The sequence below is a fragment of the Aquarana catesbeiana genome, linkage group LG01 (genome assembly GCF_042186555.1).
Source record: "Aquarana catesbeiana isolate 2022-GZ linkage group LG01, ASM4218655v1, whole genome shotgun sequence".
Lineage (NCBI taxonomy): Eukaryota > Metazoa > Chordata > Amphibia > Anura > Ranidae > Aquarana > Aquarana catesbeiana.
This window is the reverse complement of record NC_133324.1, coordinates 558188925-558215972: the sequence shown is the minus strand read 5'-3', so window position 1 is coordinate 558215972 and position 27048 is coordinate 558188925. Positions and strand designations below refer to the sequence as shown.

The following is a 27048-nucleotide window of genomic DNA, read 5'->3' as shown; positions in this document are numbered from 1 at the left end:
TAATTGGAAGTAGAAGAATATATGTTTTGATGGTAAGGAGAATTTGCTTGCCAGTGACCGAAAAGGTTTGAAACGTCCCGAGTTGCCTTGGTATATGGAGATTACTTTCGTGAGGCCATTGGATCCACGCTTTGTGCATCGTGGATGGGAGAAACATAGGATTTCCTTGGATGGGTAGATGTCTTGAGATATTTGAGGGGAGCCCCAATAATTTTCGTGTCTCAAGGGGATGTTTTAGCAACAAGGGAAAATTTTAGCATCGATAGGCCAGTATGTGTATTTATATGTTCCCATTTACTCTGCACATTTGTTGTTCCTGCGATTTGCAGCGGGTGAGCAGCAGCAGCACTTCCAGTTTGTGGCCTGTCCACAGCCTCCCTGGTCTTCCCAAGTTTCTTGCCCTGATCCTTGTGGTGCTGAGCTCTGGAGAGTCCACATTATCAGCTATCAGGACAATCTCCTCTTGAAGAAGTACTCCACCCAGCTTCTTGCAGTTAAAGTCTGGCGGACTTTACAGACACTTTAGGTGGATCCTCAACCTCCAGAAGTCTGAGTCAGATCCACTTAACTTGACTAGACTTGGGCCAAAAGGCATTTTTTTAGCCTTGTTCACAATCCACATACTCAGAGTAGATAATTGGCAGATGGATTTCCTTGGATGCGGGGGAATAGTCTTTTCACCCTGAGGTGACATATGTCATCATTGAGGAACACCAGACATACTGTATATCTGCTGGCATCTTGCTTCAACAAAAAGGGGGGCCGGTTCAGGATCAGGGATCCAAAGGCCTTTACAGTGGATGCACTGGAGACTCCATGGGATCAATTCTGACTAAAATCCTTCGCCTACAGATTCTCCCTCGGCTACATTGCAGAATTGAGGTAAAGGGCATTCCAAGGATCCTGGTGGCACTAAATTTTCCCAGAAGCAATTGTTACTCTGAAATTCTGACTCCTGGAAGACCGTCCAGGGCCCTTACAGACTGACCCAAACTACTGTCTCAAGGGCAAGTCTTGCTTGGCTATTGTAAACAAAGTTCTGAGGGAACAGGGTCTCTCAGACTTTATTATTCTTACATTGCTTAAAGCTAGAAAATCAACCTCTCTGAAGGTTTATTATCGTGCTTGGAATGCTTACTTCTCATGGTGCAATTCATGCAAGTAATATCCTTAAGGATACTCTGTGGGATGTATCTTCTATCTTAACTTCAAATTCTCTATGAATCCTGCCTCTGGGCTTTCACAACCACGTCCCTTTGTCTTGTTTCACCATTTATAGGTGGATGAGGCAGGTTTTCAACAAGACAAACCAAAGAGTGCTGAACGCATGGCGCTCTCGCCAACCAGCAAGAGTATTAGACTGTGCTCAACTATCAAAAAAATCTTCACAATATGGTAAGCAATATGTAACTATTTTGGGTAGTATTCTTTCCAGATAGCTAGACTCCACATTATAGTAGCCTAGTATAGCATGGGTCCGTACAACACAAAAGATTCTAACTTTTTTAATATTATTAATGTGCTCATTAACCCGTGTAGAAAAAGTCCTAATTGTTCGTCCCACATATTGCTTACCACATGGACATGTGATAAGGTAAACAATATTCTTTGTGCTACAAGTAATAAAGTGCTTAATCAGATATATTTTACCTATGACATTTTAAGAGAAAGTGCATGTTTTATTTTTCCTATTTTTGTTAACTCGGCACACTGCACACTTTTTATAAGGATAAAATCCCACTAAAAGTTTGCCCCCAGTTTGGCCAATTTATTTATGGCCAAATGGGAGGAGGATGTCTTTTATGCCTGTGCCCCACCAGAACTTGTCTTGTGGGTCAGATACATAGACAACATCCTCCTCCTATTGATATTTTGGTAAGTTAGGCCATCTTATTGACAATACGAGTGGTCGTTTCTTATGACCAACCCATTTTATCACAAGCCACTGTCAGGGCTGGGCTCAGCCTTTCTTTCTCTGAGCCGGCCGCTCAGTTTTTGGCTAATTGCCAGCTCCTATCTCTCCACCTAGTGACTCATCTGTTGATGATCCTGCTTGTCGGTTCTGCCTACTTAAGCCGTCCAGTCATGATGATCTCTGCCTTCGCCTTGGTCACATCTCTAGAGGCGCTCCCTTGTGTTCCTGTTAAAGACTTGCTTGGCTGACATTCCTTCTGGCTCCCTGATGTTTTGGCTTGTCTGACTATCCGTTCCGGTTCCTGAACTCTGGCTATGTTTTGACTACCTTTACTCTGTTTACCTTTTTTTTATTATTATTAAACAAGTGTGAGTTAACTGTACTTCTGTCTCAGTCTGATTCATGGTTTCCGACAGTAGGTGAAGGCCATGAATTCAGAAGATATAGTCAATCCACTTGTTGGTAATATTTTTTCCAGATTGGATGAGCAGGATCACTGCATGGATCAGTTTGCCATGGCGTTACAAACACTCCTGAGTCGCACGGCACACCTGGAATCTCCCACTTTGGCTGCTCCGGTACAACCTATTTTGTAGGCCATCCCTGCTGCTGCTCCAGTTTCTGTGCAGGCACCGCCTCTTGTATTACCTCTATTAGAGGTATGTCTGGCTCCGCTCTGCTTCCCCAGAGATTTGGGGGCGATCCAGTCCAATGCAGAGGGTTTCTCAACCAGGTTGAGATATACTTTTAGATGCTGCCCCAGGCATTTCCCACGGACAGACGCAAAGTAGGTTTCGTGATATCTTTGCTTTCTGAGAGAGCCTTGGCCTGGGCAAACCCTCTATGGGAGACACAAAAACCTGTTGTCTTGAGTTACCCTGAGTTTTTGGCTTGTTTTAAAAGGGTATTTGATATTGGTATTCCCGCATGCTCCGCTTCTGCTGCCAAGTGCCTCATGTCCATCAAACAGAGAACTGTTGCCGATTACGCCATTGAATTCCATACTCTGGAAGCAGAGGTTGCTTGGAACAATGAGGCCCGTGTGGCTGCTTTTTCTCATGGTCTCTCCGATACCATCAAGGATGAGATAGCAGCCCCAGATATACCCACTGCGCTGGAGAAGTTGATCACGTTTGCCATCCTCATTGACTCCAGACTCAGAGAAAGACTCTCTTTTAAGGAGCGCTTGCGGAAGCCTCCTGTACATTTGTCTCCGAGCTTTGCCTCCTTCACCCCCCATGCCTCCTGGTACCGAGACGGTCATTGAAGGTGAACCCATGCACTTGGGTTTCTTTTGTGGATGGGAGAACCTTTAGGAGGAGGAAGAGATTGTGCCTTTATTGTGGCCAGGCAGGTCACTTTTTCAAGTCTTGTCCTACCCGTCCAGGGAACGCCCGAACCTTGAGGTCCTGTCAGGGACAGACCTTAGGTGGCATTGTTTCATCCCCAGTTATCCAGAAGGATAAGCCCCTGGTTTCGGTTACCCTTTCTTAGGCTGAGTCGTCCGTCGAGACACAGGCTCTAATCGACTCTGGGGCTGCAGGCCTGTTCATTAATGCTGCCTTTGTATCGAAGCACTTGATTCCACTGCAGCTGCGTGGCACTTCACTTGCCATTGAGGCTCTTGACCGGAGACCTCTACAGCCTGCCCATGTGAGTCATGAGACTGTTCCGTTGTCCATGGCCGTAGGGGCTCTTCACCATGAGATAATACAATTCCAAGTTATTTCCTCACCTAAGTTTCCGCTGGATATTGGTTATCCTTGGTTACAGAGGCACAACCCCTCTTTTGATTGGCTCCGTGCTGAGGTTCTCTCCTGGTTGCCACAATGCAGTAAGACATGCTTCCAGAAGGTAGCCAAGGTCCTGTGCACCTCTTCACTCTCCTCCCTGCCTGAGGAGTACCGTGATTTTAGCAATGTCTTTGACAAAGGTCAAGCTGGTAGTTTGCCTCCACACCGGGTATATGATTGCGCAATTGACCTTCAACCTGGTGCCATACCCCCTCGTGGCAGGGTTTACCCTTTGTCGGTCTTGGAGGATAAGGCCATGGAGGAGTATGTTGCACACTCACTTTCTCGAGGTTTCATTCACAAATCTTCATCTCCTGCTGGTGCTGGTTTTTTCTTTGTGAAGAAGAGTGGTGAACTGAGACCTTGTATTGATTATAGGGGTCTCAATCGTTTCACGAATAAGAATGCCTATCCGATTCTGTTGATTACGGAGTTATTTGACTGCCTCAAGGGAGCAACGGTTTTCACGAAGCTTGATTTGAGAGGGGCATACAATCTCGTGAGGATTAAGGAGGGCGACGAGTGGAAAACTGCATTTAATACCAGAACAGGCCATTATGAGTACCACGTAATGCCTTTTGGTCTTTGTAATACCCCAGCATTTTTCCAGGAATATATTAACAATGTCTTCCGAGATTTGTTGCAGTCATGTGTGGTGGTTTATCTCGACGATATCCTCATATTTCCCTGAAGAGCCACCACACAGATGTCTGTCGTGTGCTTCATCATGAACAGGTTAAATTCCTGGGTTATGTGTTTTCCACTGCTGGTTTTTTGATGGAACCAGAGAAACTTTTAGCTGTCCTACAGTGGCCCCGACCTGTGGGTTTACGTCCTCTGCAGCGTTTTCTTGGCTTTGCCAACTATTATCGGAAGTTTATTCGTAACTTCTTGTCCCTGGTAGGGATTAGCCGAACACCCCCAGAACATGCGAACAGGCAAAAAATGTGTTCGAACATGCGAACACCGTTAAAGTCTATGAAACAGGAACCCCCATGCCTTTTTTTTTTTTTTTTATTTCAGTGCGGGGTTCCCCTTAATATCCATACCAGACCTGAAGGGCCTGGGATGGAATTTAGGGGGACCCCCACGCATTTTTAAAAAAAAATTTGGTTTGGGGTTCCCCTGTGGGGGAATCCCATGCCGTTTTTATCAATGAACTTTTATGTGTATTGGCGGACCGACAATTCATTATAGCCTGCGCTAGCGATAGTAGTTTTACAGTAGTTAGTAGTGATAGTAGCGATAGTAGTTTTACATGACTTTTTTTCCTTTAGAAATGTCATTTTGCTGTCTAACAATTCTAAACACGGGAAACATGCGCCCCTTTACAGGCATACTATAGACACCCCCCAGGTACGAAATTTAAAGGAATATTATACTTTTATTGTTTCACTTTAAGCATTATTAAAATCACTGCTCCCGAAAAAACTTTAAAGTTTTTAAAACTTTTTTTGCATTGATACATGTCCCTTGGGGCAGGACCCAGGTCCCCAAACACTTTTTATGACAATACCATGCATATAAGCCTTTAAAATTAGCACTTTTGATTTCTCCCATAGACTTTTAAAGGGTGTTCCGCAGCTTTCGAATTTGCCGCGAACACCCCAAATTGTTCGCTGTTCGGCGAAAGGGCGAACAGTCAATGTTCGAGTCAAACTCATCTTCGACCTGAACATAAAGCCCATCCCTAGTCTCTGGTCAAGCCCCTGACTGATATGACCAGAAAGTGAACAGTAACCCACAGAGTTGGTCTCTGGAGTCCATTAAGGCCTTTGAGAGTCTCAAGGCTGCCTTTGTTTCTGCTCCTGTGTTGGCACATCCTGATCCTATGTTACCTTTTATCCTTGAGGTTGATGCTTCTGAGACTGGAGTTGGCGCCCTTCTGGCTCAACGTCCTACCTCTGAGAGCGCTATGCATCCTTGTGGCTTTTTTTCGAAGAAATTGTCACCTGCGGAGTGCAATTACGATATTGGTGACAGAGAGCTGTAGCGATTATTTTAGCCCTGAAACAATGGAGACATCTTCTCGAAGGTACCACTGTGCTGGTTCTCATACTTACTGACCATAAGAACCTCACATTCTTATCTGAGGCTAAACGCCTCTCTCCCAGAAGGGCGCGATGGGCTCTTTTCTTGTCAAGTTTCAATTACATTGTCTCATTCTTACCCGGTACCAAGAATGTAAGGGCTGACGCTTTGTCACGAGACTTTTCCTCAACTTCCAAGATGGAGTCGGTTCCAGTTCCTGTGATTCCTCCTGATCGTATTCTGGCTACAGTTCGCACCAGTCTCTCTTCTCCTTTGGGTGACAAAATTCTTGCTGCTCAGATCCATGCACCTCCTGAGAAACCTTGTGACCGCTGTTTTGTCCCAGAGAGTCTCCATACTGCTCCAGACTTACCATTCTCCCAAGGCTGCTGGCCACCCTGGGAAGAATCAACTCTTTTGGGCCATTTCCCAACAATTCTGGTGGCCTAGTCTACGTGTTGATGTAACCGCCTTCGTAGCTGCCTGTTCCGTGTGTGTTTAGAGTAAGACTCCATGGCACCAGTGGGTCTCCTACAACCCATACCCAATGCCCCTGGACCCACCTGTCTATGGATTTCATTGTGGAGTTACCCAACTCCCAGGGCAACACAGTTATCCTTGTGGTGGTTGACCGGTTCTCGAAAACGTCTCATTGTTTTCCACTTAAGAAGTTGCCCACGTCTAAGGAACTGGCTTCCATTTTTGCTCGGGAGATCTTTTGCTTACATGGGCTACCCAAGGTGATTGTCTCGGACAGGGGTAGTCAGTTTGTGTCCCGGTTCTGGCGAGCCTTTTGTGCACAGTTGGGAATTCAGCTTGCATATCACCCGCAGTCTAATGGGTCAGCAGAACGAGCCAATCAGTCCTTGGAGCAATTCCTACGTTGCTATATTTCTGACCATCATAACAACTGGTCAGACCTCTTACTGTGGGCAGACTTTGCTCACAATTGTGCCTTGAATTCTGTTTCCCGATTGTCCACATTTATGGTGAACTATGGTTTCCAACCTTCCATGTTATCTGACTCTTTTGTTCCGCAGAGTATTCCTGCGTTAGAGGAGCATCTCCTTGGTCTTCGTTCCACTTGGGCACAAGTCCAGGAGGCTTTGCGACATGCTAATGATAGGTACAGACTCCATGCTGACTGCAGATGCTTGCCTGCGCCTTCCTACCAGGTTGGGGACAGGGTCTGACTGTCATCTCCGCCTCCGACTTCGTGTTCCCTCTCTGAAGTTGGCAGCTCGGTTTATTGGGCCTTTCCGTATTCTTCGCAGGATTAACCCAGTGGCTTACGCATTAGACCTTCCTTCAAATATGCGTATCTCAAATGTATTTCATGTCTCCTTATGAAAACCTTTGGTCTGCAACCGCTTAACCACCTCGGTGCCACGTCCTCACCCTGTTCAGGTTGAGAACCATGAGGAGTATGAAGTACAGTCCATTGTTGACTCCCGTAGGTCCTGTGGGCGCATACAGTACCTGGTGCATTGGAAAGGGTATGGTCCGGGGGAACGCTCTTGGGTCGCATTCTCAGATGTACATGCCCCTGTCCTCCTCCGTGATTTCCATAGACGTTTTCCCCTCAAGCCTGGTGATCCTCCAAGGGGGAGGGGTTGCTGAGGAGGGGGGACTGTCAGGGCTGGGCCCAGCCCTTCCTTCTCTGAGCTGGCCGCTCAGTTGTCGGCTAATTGCCAGCTCCTATCTCTCCACGGCGACTCACCTGTTGATGATCCTGCTTGTCGGTCCTGCCTACTTAAGCCGTCCAGTCCAGATGATCTCTGCCTTCGCCTTGGTCACATCTCTAGAGACGCTCTCCTGTGTTCCTGTTAAAGACTTGCTTGGCTGACATTCCTTCTGGCTCCCTGACGTTTTGACTTCTGACTATCCGTTCTGGTTCCTGAACAGCCTTTATCTTATCACGGTGAAAGGTGCACTTTGGGTGATCATCTTCTAGTCATTTAGCATCCTTGAGACACGACTTCTAAGGATATTCCACACATCACTTGTTTTGTACTTTTTTATGGGCTGATCACTGTCATTTATTCATGTATATTTGATTTTCACATTTTTATTAGCGCGCCAATCTTTATTTTCTATTGTCTTTACACAAATGTTCTGTTGTGTGATTGTCATTTGCTGTTTTTTGATTTATTATTTTCACCTGCGCAATTACTACCCATTTTTCTAACTATGTGGGTAGGACACAGAGGAAATGAGTAATACAAAGTAACAAAATGAACAAATGAATAAATGGATACCAAATAGAGTGGGTAGCCCATATACTACACACACACATCTCACTAGCACCAACACGAAGATGGAATGCTGCTGCTGAAATGGAGAGGGAGCTCCAACTGCATGTAAGCAAATGCAGCGTCGCACCGATTAGGAGGGTGCCATTGCCGGCGATGGTGTCAAAACGCACCAATGTGAACTAGGGCTAAAGAATAGAAATTCTCCTTTCCCATTTAAGGCTCACTCATCTCGTTCAGTCAATACCACTTGGGCTTTTCAGCAAGACGACTGTTTCTTGAAATTGCAAAGCTGCCACCTGGTTTTCTGTTCAAATGCTAATTTGGGAACCTGATTCTCTTAAATGTATATATGTTGGCATTGTTTGCATTGTGGCCCACCCCTTAGTTGAATTGCTTGGGGACTTCCCATGATAGCCTTAATGGAAGCCTGTGTCCTGTTTTTTTCAATAACCTGTAAAATAATTTTCCTTTTGTTACTTGCTAAAGATCAGGGTATTGCTGGGAGTGGGAGGGGTTATATGTACTGTCCTAAAAACTTTAGGGCTGGGTTCACACCTGCGAATTGGATGCAGGTTTCCCCACACCCAATTCGCATAGCAGGAGATTGTGACCGGCTCTCTATGGAGCCGGTTCACACATCTCCACAGCGGCTCTGTTGCGAATTGCACAGGAGTCCTGTGCGTCTTTTGGTCAGTTTCAGGTCCGAATTCAGCCAAAAATTCAGGCTGCAATTGGACCTGAAACTGTGAATGGAGAAGCACCGGACTCCTGCTGTGAGCTGGAGCATGCTGCGATGTGAACCCAGCCTAATGCCGCGTACACACGGTCGGACTTTTCGTCTACAAAAGTCCAACGGACGCCGACGGACTAAAGCTGGCTGGTAATCCGATCGTGTGTGGGCTTCTCCGGACTTTCAGCAGACTTTTTCAGCCTCAAATCCGACGGACTTTAGATTTGAAACATGCTTCAAATCTTTACGTCGTAACTACGACGGACCCCGAAATCCGCTCGTCTGTGTGCTAGTCCGACGGACAAAAACCCATGCTAGGGCAGCTATTGGCTACTGGCTATGAACTTCCTTATTTTAGTCCGGTGTACGTCATCACGTACGAATCCGTCGGACTTTTGTGTGGTCGTGTGTAGGCAAGTCCGTTCGTTAGAAAGTCTGCTGCAAGTCCGCCGAAAGTCCGCCGGAAGTCTGTCGGACAGGCTGTCGGACTTTTGTAGACGAAAAGTCCGACCGTGTGTACGCGGCATTAGTGTCTTTACCTAAAGGTGTCAGGATATAACCCATGGTCTTGATTAATGAAAGCCTGTGTTTTGTATTGTACTGCAAAAAAGGGAAAAAAACTTTTTTTTTTTAGATGTAGAAAAGTATTAGAACGGCTGTCAAGTTTGTATTACTTTCTGCATCTCTGCTGAAGAGAATCAGGCTCCATGCACACTGGAGCTCATAATTGGCGGTTTTGTGGAGTTTGGGTGTTTTTTTTTAACAGCCCATAAACTCCACTCTTTGTTATCCTATGTGTCCATGCACACATGGACGTTTTTTAGCTTTTTCAGCAGTGGAGTTTATGGGCTGTTCTCTGAACGCCATAAAATCGCACTCAAAGTGCTGTTTTTCTGACCACAAGAAAACGCCAAGCACCAGCAAACGCGCATAAACGCGCATTAATTAGCATTTGGCGTTCTATTTTTTCAATGTATTGTGGGTGTTTGGGAATGCATTGTGGGATTTTTGGAATGTCCTCTGTGTATTTTTATTAAAAACGCCCATAAACGCTAACACCAAAAAACGTGCATAAACGCTAGTACAAAACGCTGTTAAAAGTGTGTTTTTCAACCAGCAATCTGGCGTCCAGAAAAAGCTTTTTTGAGCTCCAGTGTGCATGGAGCCTCAACCTCTTTGTCCTGGTGACCAAGCTGTTGTCACCAGCTCAAGTGCTTTTTAGACTTTTTTTCTCATTTCCTATTCTGTCCCAGGAACAGGAAGTGAAGAGAAATTTCTGCAACACAGACAGCAAAAAAAATGTGAACTTTTCCTACTGTAACTATAGGCAGTAGTTATCACTACCTAATATGTAGAATAACAAGACTATATATCACATAACGCATAAGCATATATCACAAAGATCTGCAGTAAGTTGTATCAGTAAATCTGGGTACTCTTAGCAGTGTAAAATTGATGATTTGACTTTTCTGGTCTTGTCTACAGGAGAATAAAGCATGTCCATTTAGTGTGGAAGAAACTGGTAAGTTTCATGGGTACTTATACTGGTTACTATTTTGGGTTTTGCTCTTTACTAAAATTGTTAACTTAACTTGTCAGTAACTTAAAAACATTTTATTTGGGTGTGGTTTTTACTGAGCCCCAGTGCCCTCTTCTTTTCTGCAAAAACATTTTATTTCACTAATAAAAATGCACTAATGAAGGCTGTTTTTGCCTTTAAACAATCAATCAGAAAATTGTTTTTTTCAAAGGAAACATTTCATGTGAGAAACTTGGAGGCTGCCATTGCTAACTTTTCATGCTGCAAATGCTAGTTTCCTGGCTGTCATGTTTCAATACCCTTTTCTTCAATACTTCGAGTCACTAAAAATTACTATGTAACTCTAATTTTGCTCCTACTTTCTTGGGAAATATATTTTGAAAATGTACTGGGAGCTGATTGGTTGCTGCAATTAACAAGAAATATATTTTCTTTAGAGCAACTTTTATACAATAATATAATATTGGTTTAATTTGTTTCAACCTATATGCCCATATTGTACCTATTCCAGAGAAACGCAAATGATTTAGGTAGTGGTGTGAAAATATTGCTCTGCTGCCTGGACAGGAAATATGCTGGGAAAGTGAAAAATTGCTCTACCTACCTGCCCTATCACATGTGGAATGGTAAGAGCGGACCTTGCATTCTATTCAAAGTTTGCTTATGTAGTGTGACCCTGACACATCTTTTACTCCTGCAAAAATTAGTTAATATACTTACTTTTCCCCTGTGCTGCAGGGGGGTGATGTCACCTTCCTTCTAACGAGATCCTGGGTAACACCAAGTAGTCCAAATCTTTTTCAATTATGCCACTGTACAGTGGAGTAGTCTCTTCTAGTGAGGTTTGGGCTACTCAATATTCCCTGGGAACAATGTGTTCCGTGGAAACAACAAAGCTACTCTTCTTTTACTTACAGGTTCTATAACATGTTTTGTAAAATGTACTATGAAACTGAAATCGGCTTGATGAGAGCAAAGAGAAATCCAATCATTTACTTGTGTTGGAGTGGCACAAGTGGCATTTCCTTAGAATAGATGCGATTGGATCAAAATGGTGTGCCAGAACAAGACCCAGATTTTGTCTGGGGTAGTGCCTAAAAGGTTACGCTATTACAGCTGAAGGAGGTGGTATGGACATTTCCTCCATGTTTCCTGTTAACTCATTGGGTGCCAAATTCTGGGTCACATGAGAAGACTACCCCCAGGGTGGGTTCTTTGAACTATGCCAGGCGATGTCCGGGGGCACTAATATTAGCGCATGGGTATCACCTTGTTCGAAGGCATGCTCACCAATGCCCAGGGCCAGGTGGGGGTCATGGTCATGTGAAGAACCAAACATCAAGGCAGTCCCCCAACTTAGAGATGAGCCACTTGTGTGTAGTGTTGTATGCAAAGTCCCTCCAAACTTTGTTGTCCCTTGTCCTACCCTACGCTGTTCCACTTACGGTGCTCGGCGGAGACGGACAGCTAGGGAGGGAGTCGGAACTCCGAACCTCTTCGCTACCGGAGGACTCATCACCTAACCAGGTACCACACCAATGACTTGTTGCAGTTTCCTTCTGTGGTTACTCACAGCAATGTCTTCCCCTCTTGGACTCTAAGGCTAACCTAGTGCTGCGGTGATATTCACAGACCCCAATATGCTATCTCAGACTCTGGTCCCTTGAAGAGACACCAGGACCCCACACGCACCCCTTGAGTAACTTCAGACCTGGCCTTGAGTAGCTGAAACAACTTTACTGAACTTTCGGCAGAACATGTATAACATGTAGTAATGTCTTTTCCCTTACTGTGTCAGCTCCAGGTTACCTGTATGGGCGAAGTCTCTTCGGAAATAGTCCAAACATGGCGGTGCTCTAACAGAAAAGTCCAAGTCTGGGTTTCTTCTGGTAAATTGGCATTCTAGAGCGGACCATAGGTCCCAGCGATTCTGTAGCGTAGGCTCCCCATGCGTTTCCCAAGTGTAATTGACGGAGTTAATAAATACCACTGTCAATACTTATCATGCATCTACATGAAAAAATATATTTTGATGATAAATCCACTTGAATATCAGATCAGTATAGCGCTACAGGCCAGCTTACATTATAAGTTCTTTGCTGCCAGGAATTATGCAGAGACCATAAGGAAAGCCTTGTTGTGCTATCTTTCTTGAAAAGACAATGGGGTTCAGTCTTCAAGGGCTTGGAATAATTTTGTATGACAGCCACATAAATAATCTAAATATTAATGGCTTCCTAAAATATGTTGTTCCTTGTTTACAAAAACTTGTGTGCGTGAGTATTTTGTAAATGTGTAATAGATAGATTTTATATTTTCAGATGGAAGACCCGTTACAGCAGAATACCAAAGTAACCAGCCAAACAAGGCAGAGAATACAGTGCAACCTATTAAACTTATTGTGAAGTATGCAAATCTGGAACAGGAAACGGTAAAATAGAATGCCTTGAATAGGGATGGGTGTGTTCAAATGATTAGCGTGTATATGGTTCTAAAATTAATTTTCACAAACGCTTCTATACGTGACATTTTTTAAAAGAATTGTTGTACTATACAAAATACCTTGATGGGGCTCTTTCACATTTTGCAGTGGCCTGCGGTGCCCTCAGAACAATAATCCAGGTTTGAATTGATTTTCAGAGCGCATTTGACAGGCGGCAAGGAGGCTTTATATCGCCTCCTGAACGCCTGATTAAACCCTATAATGTTGCACTACCGTGCAACAATATTGTTCATTGAGCTCAATAGGCGAGTTTGACAAGTCGTGCCATTTGTCAAGCACTGTACCCCAAGTTAAAAATTCCATGGCCATGAAGCAAAGCTTCATGGTCACGGCATTTGTACACACCTGTCTGGCTGTATTGTGACAGTTTAGGTGGTCAGCCAGGGGGCGGTAAAACCACGGGGGGGTGGTAAAACACCCAGCCGCCCATCAGAAAGAGCTCATAAGGCTTGGGAAAATCTCACATCATGTAGTTGTCTGTCATGATGGTCCCTTAACCACTTCAGCTCCAAGGCAATTCTTACACTTTTCACATATATATATAAAAATCTAAATTTAAATTTTTTTGCTAGAAAACGACTAAGAACCCCCAAACATTATATATATTTTTAGCAGAGACCCTAGAGAATAAAATGGTGAATGTTGAAAGTTTTTATGTCCCATGGTATTTGCACAGTGGTTTTTCAAACACAATTTTTTTGGAAACATACACCTTTATGAAATTTAGTGCACACACACACTATATAATACCCAATTTTTTTGGTATACAAGAAGATTTTACGCTGAGTAAATAGATACCAAACATATAATAAAACTGCGTATGCCCGTGGAACGGTGCCAAACTACAGTACCATAAAATCTCCCTAAGCGACTTTTTAAAAGCCTTTACAGGTTATCAGTTTAGAGTTACACAGGAGGTCTGGACTTATAATTATTGCTCTCACTCTGACATTCACGACGATATCTCACATGTGTGGTGCGATCGCTGATTACATTGCGTGCGGGACTGATGCGTGCATTCACATTTGCTTGCAAGCACAGGGGAATGGGGGGTCTTTAATAATGTTTTTACATTTTATCATTTATTTTATTTAGGTGTTTTTATTTTCACTCTGTTTGTTCATTTTTTTGATCACTTTTATTGCTATCTGGGTTCTATTAGACCCTAAATCTATCCTCTGCCCTCAAAAACATCAGATCAAATCAAGATTATAGTAATCTATTAACTTTGGATCAAATTAAATATGGAGTGTCAACAAACCTCCTATAATCTGATAAGTGTCTCGTGCTTATTAATACTTTTATCACTAATAATAATAATAATAATACCCAATAATATTTTTTCTGCTCTTTTCAGGCTGATGTACTCTCTGCTCCACTACTTGCAAGGAAAGTAGACCTAAATAGCTTAAATGTAACTAAGGCTCTTCGGTATGCAGCAGGGGATAGATTCTCTAAACTTTTTGATTTAGCCTTAAATGGTCGCACATCTCTGAAAGCAGGGAGTCTTTTTGAAATGCCAGTTGGTCAAGAAAGCTATTCGTTGAATTGTAAATTTGTTATCCTCATTGCTCTTGAACGGTGGAATGGAGCTACAGGTTCTTCAGTTACGGTGAGGTTTGTTTGTAATGGCATGAATGTCATCAATACTGGAAGCATAGATATGAATATTTGTATCAAATTTACCATCTCAACCTGTATGGTAATAACTAGAGCCAGTAGCATAAATTAAAATACCTAAGGTTCCTTTCATGCAGGTGCTGTCTGATCAACAAGGAATCCATGAACAGATCCAGTTGACTCGGAGTAGACTGAAAAGGATGGCATTTTTGTTAAATTCCTTACAGTCATGTTTTTCTATGTTTAAATTCCAGAGCTTTCTGGACCTATATTAGACCTATTGGCAGACAGATTTGTGTCCATTTTCATCAGACTACCTCTGATCCATCACATTTAGCCTCGGTTCACACTGGGACGACTTGTCAGGCGTCCTAGTCGCCTGACAAGTAGCGTCCCGTTCTCTGCAATGGAACCGTTGCGTCGCTCCGACTTAGAAAAAGGTTCCTGTACCACTTTGGGGGCGACTTGCATTGACTTCTATACAGAAGTCGTTTTGCAAGTCGCCACTGAGTCGTGTCCTGGGTGCCTGAGGCAGTCGCGCTGCAAGTCGTGCTGCCTCAGTGTGAACCGACCCTTGGGTTAAACAAACTGAAAAAGGACACATACCCTTTCCAGTTTTTTCTGGACCTGGATGGAATCAGATGGTCATGAGATGTAACTAAATCGTGTCCGTTTACATCCACCTGCCTACAGACTTAAATGGAACTTCTGATCAGGTCTACCTAAAAAACTGACAGATAGACTAGATTAGACCACCTGTAAAAACAAAGAGGTCTAACTAAATGACAATTTTTTTTCATCCTTTGTTGTATGTTGGCAATGCTAATTCATTCAGCCTCTTTGCAGCCTCTGCTACCAAAGGCACTAGTAGTCAGGGGAGAGTGTGTTGGAAGGTGACAATGCAGAAGGACAGTTGGGAGACAGCGACAAAGCAGGTTATTTACGAAAGGAAAATCCACTTTGCACTACATACTTGGAAGTGCAGTCGCTGTAAATCTGAGGGATAGATGTGAAATGAGGGGAAGCTCTGCTGATTTTATCATCCAATTATGTGCAAGCTAAAATGCTGTTTTTTATTTTCCTTGCATGTCCCCCTCAGATCTACAGCGACTGCACTTCCAAATGCACTTGCAGTGCACTTGTAGTGCAAAGTGTATTTCCCTTTAGTAAATAAACCCCAAAGTGTTGTTATGCTACAACAGTAGGTGCCTGCACAAGGGTCTTTATGGCAGGGTGAACAGGTATTACTTTAAAGCCTTTCTTTAGTTGAACGATCCGGAAGATACTTCCCCTGTGACCAATTGGGCTGCTCACAAGGCCACAATTAGAGGATATCTCATACAAATAGCGTCCCGAATTAAGAAACATTCTAACTCATTAATACAGGAAAAAGAACGGGAATTAAATGATCTATTGTCCCAACACAAACAACGCCCTGACCTAGACCTGAGAGACAAAATAGATTCTACTAGGTTGGAATTAAACCTTTGCCTGACAACTAGGGCCGAAAAAAGCCTTAGGTGGACCCAGGCTTCCTTCTATACGTTGAAGGATAAACCTGGTACTATGCTGGCTCGTAGACTTACGCCTAGGACCCGTAGGACGGTACCCCCAAAACTCAGACAGCCCAATGGAAACTTGACACAGAACCCGCAAATCATCACAAAATTGTTCCACTCTTACTATACCTCCTTATATTCTACACAGGAGGCCCCCCCTCCCGGAGCCCTGGACGACTTTTTTAAAGACGTGCCTCTACCATCTTTCTCAGATTCTCACCGTGAGGTCCTGGAGGGAGACATCACCGTAACAGAAATATTGGCTGCAATAAAACAGGCTAACGCGTCCAGGACTCCGGGGCCGGATGGCTTTTCAGCCTCTTACTATAAGAAATTTGCTCCACTATTGGTACCTCATCTACTAAAATTCTTCAATGCTCTTCGTGACGGGGAGCAGCTTGACATAGATTCTAATAGAGCCCACATCAGTCTGATCCCCAAGCCAGACAAGGATCATAGTGAAGTGGCGAACTATCGCCCGATATCATTGATCAATAGCGACCTGAAGCTACTCACAAAAATCTATGCAAACCGATTTAACACATTTCTGGCACAATATATCCATATAGACCAAGTGGGATTTGTCACGGGGCGACAAGCTGCTGACCAGATTCGAAGGGCCACTGATCTGATTTCTATTTTACGCTCTAATTGGGATGGAATGGGCGATAGGCGAGGAATGCTTCTGTCACTGGACCTTCACAAGGCCTTTGACTCTATTTCCTGGCCCTTCCTCTTCCATACATTGAAACAGTGGAACTGCGGACCTAAATTTATGAGCCTTATTTGCACATTATACTCTAATCCTTCGGCCAACATTCTTGCATATGGACACAAGTCGGATCTTATACAGATAAGGAAAGGAACCAGGCAGGGATGCCCTCTCTCGCCTCTCCTTTTTGTTCTGGCGATCGAGTCACTGGCAGCGGCTATCCGTGCCAACCCCAACATTCATGGTGTACCTAGCGGCGGCAGGACTCATAAATGTGCTTTTTTCGCCGATGACTTGTTATTATTTGTAACAGATCCGATTACAACTCTACCCAATCTATTTGCTACACTCTATAGATTTGAAACCGTCTCTGGTCTACGAGTTAACCAATCTAAATCTGAAGCGTTGGACATAAACCTTCCCGGCCCGGTACGGGATGCAATACAACAGTCGTTTCCCTTTAAATGGTGCACACAAGCACTCCCTTATCTGGGAATTAAACTTACTCGGGATGTCCCTACATTATTTCAGGTTAATTATATCCCGCTTTTTAAGTCCATTGAACAAGAACTAAAGAACTGGCAGTCACATGATCTTTCCTGGATGGGTAGGATAGCAGCCATAAAGATGACAGTACTCCCCCGAATCCTTTACTATTTCCGATCATTACCGATCCCGATACCATTGGCATTCCTTAAAAAACTTCAGTCGCTAATATATAAATACATTTGGGGTGGTAAGGGATGTAGAGTGGCTCATTCCACTCTTTATATTTCCAAAGGGAGGGGGGGACTGGGAGTTCCCCACTTCATGAAATATTATAGGGCGGCTCAATTGGTACAACTCTACCAAATTTTTTCTACAACATACCAGCCAGACTGGGTTCGGTTGGAAGCACAGGCCAGTCCCTCATTACCAATAGACCTCCTGCTATGGCTACCGACAAGAGAACGTCGGGCCATATTGTGCCCTTCTTTATCCCATTCCCTGCGTCTGTGGGACACGGTGAACAAAATACACCCATTGAAATCTCCTCATTCTCCTGTAGCCCCTATACTCAATAACCCACACTTTCCTCCAGGACAGAATCCCCAGCAATTCACGTGGTGGGTTAACAAAGGCCTTTACAGGATAGCACACTTCATAGACCACAAAGGGATCAGGCAACAGGCTTATTTTCGAGAGACACTACAGATGCCACAGACGGAATCTTTCCGTCTACACCAAATCATTCACTTCATCAAATCCCTAACTACTGATCTGATAGACATAACTACTAGGACTTTGTTTGAAAATAAATGCTTACGCAGAACTGAGTCACGGGGAGGGATCTCTGAGCTCTATGCCCTCTTCAATACCCAACAGACCAAACCTTCATACCAAATAGCATGGGAATCGGATTTAGGTGAGACTATAGAGGAGGAGATATGGGGGAAATGGTCAACCATGGTGCATAAAGGAATACTCAACACTTCCCTGGTGGAGGGAAACTACAAGGTGTTGTCCAGGTGGTACCTTGTCCCGGCGAGGCTGGCGAGAATGTACCCCGGAACTTCACCCCTTTGCTTTAGAGGATGCGGGCAGGAGGGTACCATGTTACATGTTTGGTGGTCCTGTCCCAGGATACAGCGCTTCTGGATCAGAGTTTTCACCTTGGTCTACTCAGTGACAGGACAAAATCTACCTAAAAATCCTAAGACAGCGCTATTTGCAGACTTGCCAGACGGAACCCCTAGACATCTCCAAACTCTCATCTTCTTTATTTTCACAGCAGCTAAAATCACAATAGCACGAGCATGGAAAACTCCAGTAGTCAACCTTGCACTGGTAAAGAATAAAATATCTTGGATCATGGTCAACGAAAAGTTGGCCAGTATCCTTAAAGACAGACAGGCCAGATTTGACGGGGTGTGGTCCCCCTGGATCAAATACCTACAAGCCCCATAATCTCAATAACTGTATGATGGGGGACCCAGGCCGAGGGAAATGGCTTCCTCTTTGATTCTGGACCTCTATCTTTTTCCTCTTTCTCTCCTGCCTATCCTCCTCCTTTTTCTTAACCTTACTTTAAATCATTTCTCGTACCCCCCCCCCCTTTTTTTTTTTTCTTCTTCTCTTTCTATGCTTAAAAGACTCTACTTGTGGATACAAGTGGAATGCTATGGAGCCTCTCTTTTCTTGGCCCCGATGGAGGAACAAGGTAAACTAACTTTAAAGGCCTAACCTCCTTTGGCGCCAAGGGCCCTGAAACTGAGATATAATAAAGGTACTAAAACTTGATTTAAAAAAAAAAATTATCAAGAAGTTATGAGTACTTCGCTTATGGGGAAAATTTACCTTCTTTCTCTTTTCTCCCCCCCCCCCCCCCCTTTTATTTTTTTTTTTTTTTTTTTTTTATTTTGATAAACACTAATGATATATGGAATGTGTAAGATACGTTATTCTAGACCCTTTAAGGAGAGGACAACATTAGTGTCCTTATGTTTACTGAGCGTACTAATACTCATCTGTTACCCCCCCCCCTTTTTTCTTTTTTGTGTTCTGTACAACACGTTTGTGTCATTTGACGGAAAATATGATTGATGACTGATTGTTCATGCTATTTTGTATAATTTGCAAAACCTTTAATAAAGAAAATTGAAAGAAAGCCTTTCTTTAGGCAAAGCCTAAACCACCTGCCACCATCTTCTCAGAGAGTAGCATGGAGAGTAGTTTTGATAAAAAAATGCAAATTTAAAACTATTGATGTAAAAATATTGAAAATTACCGTACCTTGTAAATTACATTAATTTTCAAATCTTATAGAGTTTAGTGATTGCAATTGCATCCCTGGTGTAGGACACAGGTCTAAACCCATCTCACTACTTTTCAAAAACGCGCTGCACCAAACTGCATGTTACTGTGGTACCATGCAATCCGGTGCCCACAAATGCACTGTGTTTGTGATCTGCATTTGGGGTGCAGTTAGCAACATATTGCCACCTGTAGTAGATTCTGAAGGCAGTGCTTTGAACGCTGTGTAGGAAACATGCACAGAAATTGCCTTTCCCGCACCGCATTTTGGTAGGAAAGATATCTGTATCAAATTTAGACATTTCTCTTTATCTCTAGGTGCAGAGTTGAGCCATGGGCATACAGTATGTGTGCTAACATATTCAAACCATATACTAATAGAGAGGTAGCAAGCCTTGTTTGGATATATGTGATGACTAGCATTAATCTAATTAAATAACTAATAACATTTTGAATCAGAAAGGAGTTAAACATAAAAAAATAAACGCAACCAAAAAAAATATTACATTTAGACTTTCTTGATTATTAAGGTTTAGATAAAGATTATACCTATTACAAAAGCTATTATTTGTGGAGATAATTTTATGGGATTCATAAGCTTTTTTTCTTGCAATTATTTACGTATAAATAAAACATGTATATGTATGTATTTTTCAGGACCTGAAAAAGGGGATTTGCGATTTACTTGGAAAATGCAATTCTAAAAATGTTGAATCCGTGGCCATGTCTGCAATAGGTACTGGAATTGCTTTGGCTTTTCCCCCTGAAGTTGCAGCTAAAATAATTGGAGAGGAACTAAAAAACTTTGTAGTGGGAAATCCAAATACTAGCATCAAACAAGTTCAGATTGTAACCACGCAGCTACCAGAAAATCAGGCCATTTTCATTGTAAGTATTTAAAGTGTATTTTACCCTAAATATTTTTATATCGCAAAAAAATCACAATATGCATATATTGATTGGTTTGCGCAAAAGTTATAGCATCTACAAAATAGGGGATAGATTTATGGCATTTTTATTATGTATTTATTTTTTACTAGTAATGGCGGCGATCTGTGATTCTTAGTGGGGCTTGCAATAATGCGGAGGACAGATTGGACACTTCTGACACTTTTTTGGGACCAGTGACATTTATACAGCGATCAGAGCTAAAAATAGCCACTGATAACTGTATAAATGTCACTGGCAGGGAAGAGGTTAATACTAGTGGTGATCAAGGAGTTAAGTGTTCCCTGGGAGGTGTTTCTAACTGTGGGGGGAGTATACTGACTGGAGAAGGAGAGAGATCGCTGTTCCTGATCTATTCCCCTATCAGAACGGGGATCTGTTTGTTTACATACACAGATCCCCGTTTTGGCTCTCTGTGGAGCGATCGTGGGTGTCCGACAGACATCACGGCCGCCGGCCAAGTGCATCGGCTCCGGTGTCGCACTGCACTCTGCCCCCTAACGCTCTTAAACCAGCCGATGTGCACCCATGGCGATTCGCGCAACCATGCCAACCTGCCGCAGTATTATGACGGCGGCTGGTCGGCAAGCGGTTAAAAGTGACCTGGGCAGCTGCATGGAATTCATATTAATATGTGTCAACCACCAGCCATTCCCCTCCATGGTTCCTGAGCTATCCCTCCCTCCCCGCACCCTAGAATCACTAGAAATGACTTCAGGATAGTAAGCAGGAGGAGCTCAGAGAACATTCCTTCTGCAATATCCTCTGCTGCGTGTAGACCCAGAAGCACTCAGCCCTGAGCATTTCTGGGTTAAGAGCTGTCAAAATCCCAACTGAAAAATAATCAGTGCTTAATTGGCTGGAGCAGAGGGCAGGGGAAACATAAGGGGTCTAACAAACCACTGAAGACTTCATAAAGGATACCTGTCACCTGCCCAACGCCATCAGATAGGAGGCTTGTTATACATAAAATAACACAAAAAAATAAATAAAAGAACCGTCGCAGCCACATGCACACACATACGAATGCAGCTGCACACAGAGTGCACACTTGTATGGAAATGATTGTACCACCCGTTATAACGCTGGTATCGTAATATGCATCTAGTAGAGATCACAAATTCCAGGACCCTCATGAATGGTTAATTCTAAACTGAGTTGTAAGGTCATTTAACATCACCTATTGATGATTTTGATTACCGTAATTTTTTACCATTTTGTGAAAGCAGAGTGACAGAGAGATGAGCTCATCACTGTGCTGCTTCTCCTTTTACTGTCCAGTCACAGTGAGCTCAGAGGAGGTGGGCTAAATGATATTGGCCATCAGAATTAGGAACATTTAGTAGAAGAAAATATGTACTGCATGAGGAAATCTTTTGACTGAAGATTTATATTAACCACTTTCTGCCCACACTATAGCAAAATGACTGCTACAGCGTGGGCTTCCAGTGCCGGGAGGGTGTCAATAGACGTCCTCCCGTAATCGCGCACTGTGATCACCAAGTCCTTTGGACTCAGCTGATCACAGAACAGGGTAAAGGGCCAATCACCGCGGGCCCGTCACCACGCGATCAGCTGTCATCCAATGACAGCTGACCAGGAAGTAAACAGGAGTCATGTACCGGCTTTTTCTTCTCCTCATGATCAGCGTGAGGAGAAAGAATAAAACCTGTAACCGGCTTCTGTTACAGGGACATCGGTCCCGATCTGTGCTGGTAATCAGTGCCCACCAGTGCCACCTTTCAGTGCCAATCAGTGCCTACCAGCGCCACCTTTTAGTGCCAATCAGTGCCACCAGTGTCATCTATCAGTGCTGCCCATCAATGCCTCATCATCAGTGTCACCTATCAGTGCCGTTTATCAGTGACCAACAGTGCCACCTATCAGAGCCTATCAGTGCTGCCTATCAGTGCCTCCTCATCAGTACCCACCAGTGTCTCCTCATCAGTGACCACCAGTGCAGCCTCATCAGTGCCCATCAGTGCCGCCTCATCATTGCCACCTCATCAGTGCAGCATATCCGTGCCCATCAGTGCAGCCTATCCGTGCCCATCAGTGTAGCCTCATCAGCGCACATCAGTAAAGGAGAAAAATTACCTGTTTGCAAAATTTTATAACAAACCATGGAAAAAAAATGTCTTTTTTTGTTTCTTTAGCAAAAATTAAAAAACCCAGTGGTGATTAAATACCACCAAAAAAAAGTTCTGTTTGTGTAAAAAGAAAAGATAAAAATTGTGTTTGGGTACAGTGTTGCATGACCGTGCAATTGTCTTTCAAAGTGCAACAGCGCTGAAAGCTGAGAATTGGTTTGGGCAGGAAGGGGGTTTAAGTGCCCAGTAGGCAAGTGGTTAATATCAAAGTAACCGAACAATATAGTGTTCAAATCTCTAGTAGCACTGTAAAAAACATATAAACCCCTTAAAAAAATAAATTATCGTAATCACAAAGCATAAGAGCCAAGTGCATTCAGTTTAAAAACATTCTTTTTACTTTCAGCACAGTAGACATTTTAATATATAGTATAATTTTTTATAATATTATTTTTTTTTTGTTTGTTTAGTGGTTTATGTTTTTCACAGTGCTACTAGTAATTTGAACACTATAGTGTTTGATTACTTGATATTTGTTTAAAGAGGGGTTAAAGTAGCAGCAGTGATTTTTTGGGAGATTTTTTTCACTTTACATTTTATTTTACTTTACATTTTTTTCACTATCTGAAGCGTGGAGAAGGAGTTATACGAGTATATATTGTTGAAGTTGAATATTGCAAAAAAAAAAAAAAAAAAGAAGCAGGTTTTTTTTTTATTGTATCTTATAATGGGCTACTTATTTCCATCTTCTTGTTTTAAGCAGGCAGGGAGCATGTGTTTTGCTGAGTGAAGAGCTGAAGCTCTGACTCAGTGTGCTGGATCTTTGCAATGAGACCACTGCTTCCACAGAGAGAGAAAGAGCCTTTTCCAACACCTTGTTGACAGTAAACAGGCTTTGCTATGCAGGATGTGGCTGGTTTTCCAAATTTAAAAAACTTTGCACACCTTTCTGTTTTGAGGCCCCTGGAATTTACTGATTTAAACTGAAAACTCAGTGGAGATTTCATTTAAAAGGCGTATGGTGAAGAAAAAAAAGAATCTATATAAAATATATTACCATGAGTGTTTTCATCACGCCTAGGTTGTTCTATGTATGAAACCTGTACTACATTGTTAAATCAAAAATCTTCCATCCCTCAAATTGTAACCAAGCTCTCTCACCACCACTAACATCTTTGCCCAATCTCTTTATGAGTTTGGTGTCTTTAGCTATCTTGATTAACTGGCTCGGCATGCAATACCTGCCTTTGCACAGGATTTAAGTCATCCCGAAACCAAAGAATGCAGAGAAACTACATTGAGCTGTGCAGACGTGGCACAGTGTTCATTTAAAAGAAACAGTGCAAGCAGGTAAGATGCATTTACTACACAGGAGACATTCAGAGTCTAATCAAAAAAAAAAAATCCTGTTTCAATAAAAGGCTAGAGTTCTACTTTAATTTCAACCATGGTGAACATATGTCACAGAAAATGTAATGTGATTACTTACTTAGTCCACTTCTGTTTTGAAATTTCGAGCATCCGAGCAACTGAAATTTCACGTTGGGTTTATGAACTGCTTACGCTAGTTACAGAAAGGATAAATGTGGCAGAGACACAAGAAAATCCAATGTTGTAATGTTCTACTGCATTTTTTATATAGGCCTTCAGAGAAACCCTCTGTGCAATTGATTTTGGAAACCAAATCATTGTGTGCAATGAACAAGGAGGTATGTTCCAGTGTGTGTGTGTGTGTGTGTGTGTGTGTGTGTGTGTGTGTGTGTGTGTAAGATTTTATCAAAAAAGAGGGAATCGGGTAGGAGGAGAGAGCTGCTTAACAACTACATATAGAAAAATCTTAAGCAATCACACAGGCGCAATGAATGAATCCTGCATTTTTTGTACTGTGATCATCTCCTGTGATTGTCAGCTGAAACTAGTAGCCATAATGCGGTATTTTCCTGAAATACCTTATTAAATAAATACTGCATTGTGGGCACTAGATGGAGCTTATGATCATTCACTGCACCTGTGCGAATGCTTAAGGCATCCGCACAACCAATTTTTATATATAGACCCAAATAGATTTTTTCCTGTTGAGACATAAAAATTATAATCAGGACTAAAAAAAGTTAAAGAATTTTTTTAGACTAGTAAATATAAAATATTACATATGGACATATATATTTTACTCAATTCATGCTTATTAAGAATTTTTTAATAAGAGTAAGATAAAGCAAAAAAGGAGGTGGTAGCGAAAATTTCAACATATACTGTAAGTGAGACATTTGTACATAAGGAAGGTTTGACAATATTCTTAACATTTTGAAAAGAAGCATATTAGAAGTAAACAGGTGTCTTTGTCAAGCCATCTCTTCAGTCCGAGATGATGGCCTGCAATAGTGGGTAAGGCAATATATAAAAAAAGGGGATCTGCCCAAAAGTACGAGGATAAGGATCAATACTCCACCATTTTATAGGCCTAAGTGTTCAATAGTAAAAGATAACAATCTGATATGGGTGTGTAAATGTAAAAACTGGCTTAAATAAAGATATGAGCAGATAATAAGACTAGAAGGAAAGAAAGGGAGAGGCAAGAGACTATGAACGTATTATATTTACAGTCAGCAGGTGGACCTCTAAGCTTCTTCACTACATATAAACATATTATATTTATACTACATATGAACATATTATATTTACTATTTTCAGCCAGCAGGAGGTCCTCTAAGCTTATCAGGCTAACCTTTTCTGCTTTGTTGAAAAAATAAATCCTGCTTACAGACCCGAATAGCTCATGCTCAAGCTCAAATGACAAACACATTTGTAAAAGATAAGATTTAAGCTTTAATATAAATAAAAAACGCATCTGTAAAAAACATCTACATATAAAAACAAAAAAAATGTTTCACTGACCTGTTGTGGCCAGATTTAAGCATAACTTGTGATACTTGGGTTGTATACCTGCATGCAACGCTATATCCTGGCCTAGGCCGACAATGCCCAGGCCTAGGGCAGCACTTTGCAGGGGGGCAGCACGGAAAGAGTCCCCGCCGGCTTGCGCTACACTGTTATTGCAGCACCAGTCTTATGGGGCGGACTGGGCTGAGAGGCAAATTAGTCTAGTGCCCCCATAAAGCAGCCGCACTGCTTCCGGTATGCGGCCGGCCAGCATTCCGCAACTGTGGGGGGGGCGCCACCTCTAATTTTGACTATCCTATCACCCTGGATCACAGACCTTCCTCACTGTGCTATATGTTTTCTGCTGCACCATTGGCATGGTTATATCTTCTTAGTCCTCTACATAAAATTATCAGAAATTTGTGCTTAAATTAGAACTATAGGCAACACTTTTTTTTTTCTATTTTGGATAGAATAAGGGAGGGTTATAGACCCTGTCAGTTTATTATTTACCATCCCTGTCCCATTGGAGAGATTTCCCTTCACTTCCTGCCCCATAGCCAAACAGGAAGTGAGAGGAAATCTATGCAAATTAAGGGAATCCATTGGCCCTCAGAACTAGTGTCCCCACTCGAAAATTTCAGGGCGGGTCCTTGAACAGCAAGGGGTGTGGTTTTGACAGGAAGGGGTGGGTCATATTTAAATTAGGGGGTGCACGAGTTTAGTCAGGCCTAGGGCAGCACAAAACCTAAATACACTACTGTCTGTATGTCCTCTCTAGTGAGTGCTTTTGAATTTGATTTTCAAGTCAAATCCCTCTTATGTCTATGAGCAAGATGAAAGACTAAGGACACATATACAGTCCTGTCAGTGTCATCTGAGAAATGTGGTGAGTTCCAGTGCTGGAATAACAGTAGCAGATAATATAATTCCTATATAAATATATGCCATCCACATTAAATCTTTTGTCAGTTTCATATTTTCTTCATTTTTTTCTGTATTTACGTATTCATGTTTTTGTAGTTCCTTTTCCTAGGACGCAACTCGGAGATTTTGTGCACAAGCAAATAGGAAATCTGTCAGTATCTGTGGTTTATGATGACATTGTAAAAGAAACCACAAATGCCATTGTTAACTCCACCAACTTTAAAAAGTGGAATAAAGGCTGTGAGTACCCATCATCTCTCCACTATATGATTTCATGTTGTGCATGGTTTAATAATAGTTTAACAATTAGTACTGTTTTTGTATATGTTATCTTTGTATGTATGACATTTATGTATGACAGTCTAAACAAACACCAAATCCATGGGTCCCCAGAGTCCTCCACTAACATCAGAGTCCTTAAAGTCACCACCCTTATTTCAGGGTCCCTAGAGTCACCTTCCTTACATCAGGGTCCCTAGAGTCACCCACCTTGCATCAGGGTCCCTGGAGCACTCCTTCTTACATCAGGGTTCCCTAAGCCCCCTCTTTACATCAGGAACCCCAGAGTTACTCCTTACTTCAGGGTCCCCAGCACCACCTCTTCAGTTCCCAGACCCCTCACCTTACATCAAAGTCCCCAGAGTCTTCCCCCTTACATCAGGGTCCCCAAAGTTACCGCCCTTATGTCAGGGTCCCAAGAGTCATCCCACCTAACACCAGCATCACCAGAGCCCCTTTTACATCAGGATCCG

General features: G+C 42.7%; 1 protein-coding gene across 4 annotated transcripts in view; it reads left to right on the top strand.

The window, feature by feature from the left end:
* Positions 1-27048, top strand: part of LOC141105934 (protein mono-ADP-ribosyltransferase PARP14-like) — a 91933-nt gene that overhangs the window by 33560 nt on the left and 31325 nt on the right. For 2 of the 4 annotated variants that reach the window (XM_073596168.1, XM_073596176.1), the window contains exons 3-8: positions 10210-10246; positions 12586-12695; positions 14125-14379; positions 20109-20339; positions 24132-24198; positions 26393-26536. In XM_073596168.1, coding sequence (XP_073452269.1) covers positions 10210-10246; positions 12586-12695; positions 14125-14379; positions 20109-20339; positions 24132-24198; positions 26393-26536 — 844 coding nt within the window. Of the gene's footprint in view, positions 1-1279; positions 1396-10209; positions 10247-12043; positions 12154-12585; positions 12696-14124; positions 14380-20108; positions 20340-24131; positions 24199-26392; positions 26537-27048 lie in introns of those variants that run through there. The other 2 variants (XM_073596184.1, XM_073596159.1) reach the window with 2 other exon arrangements.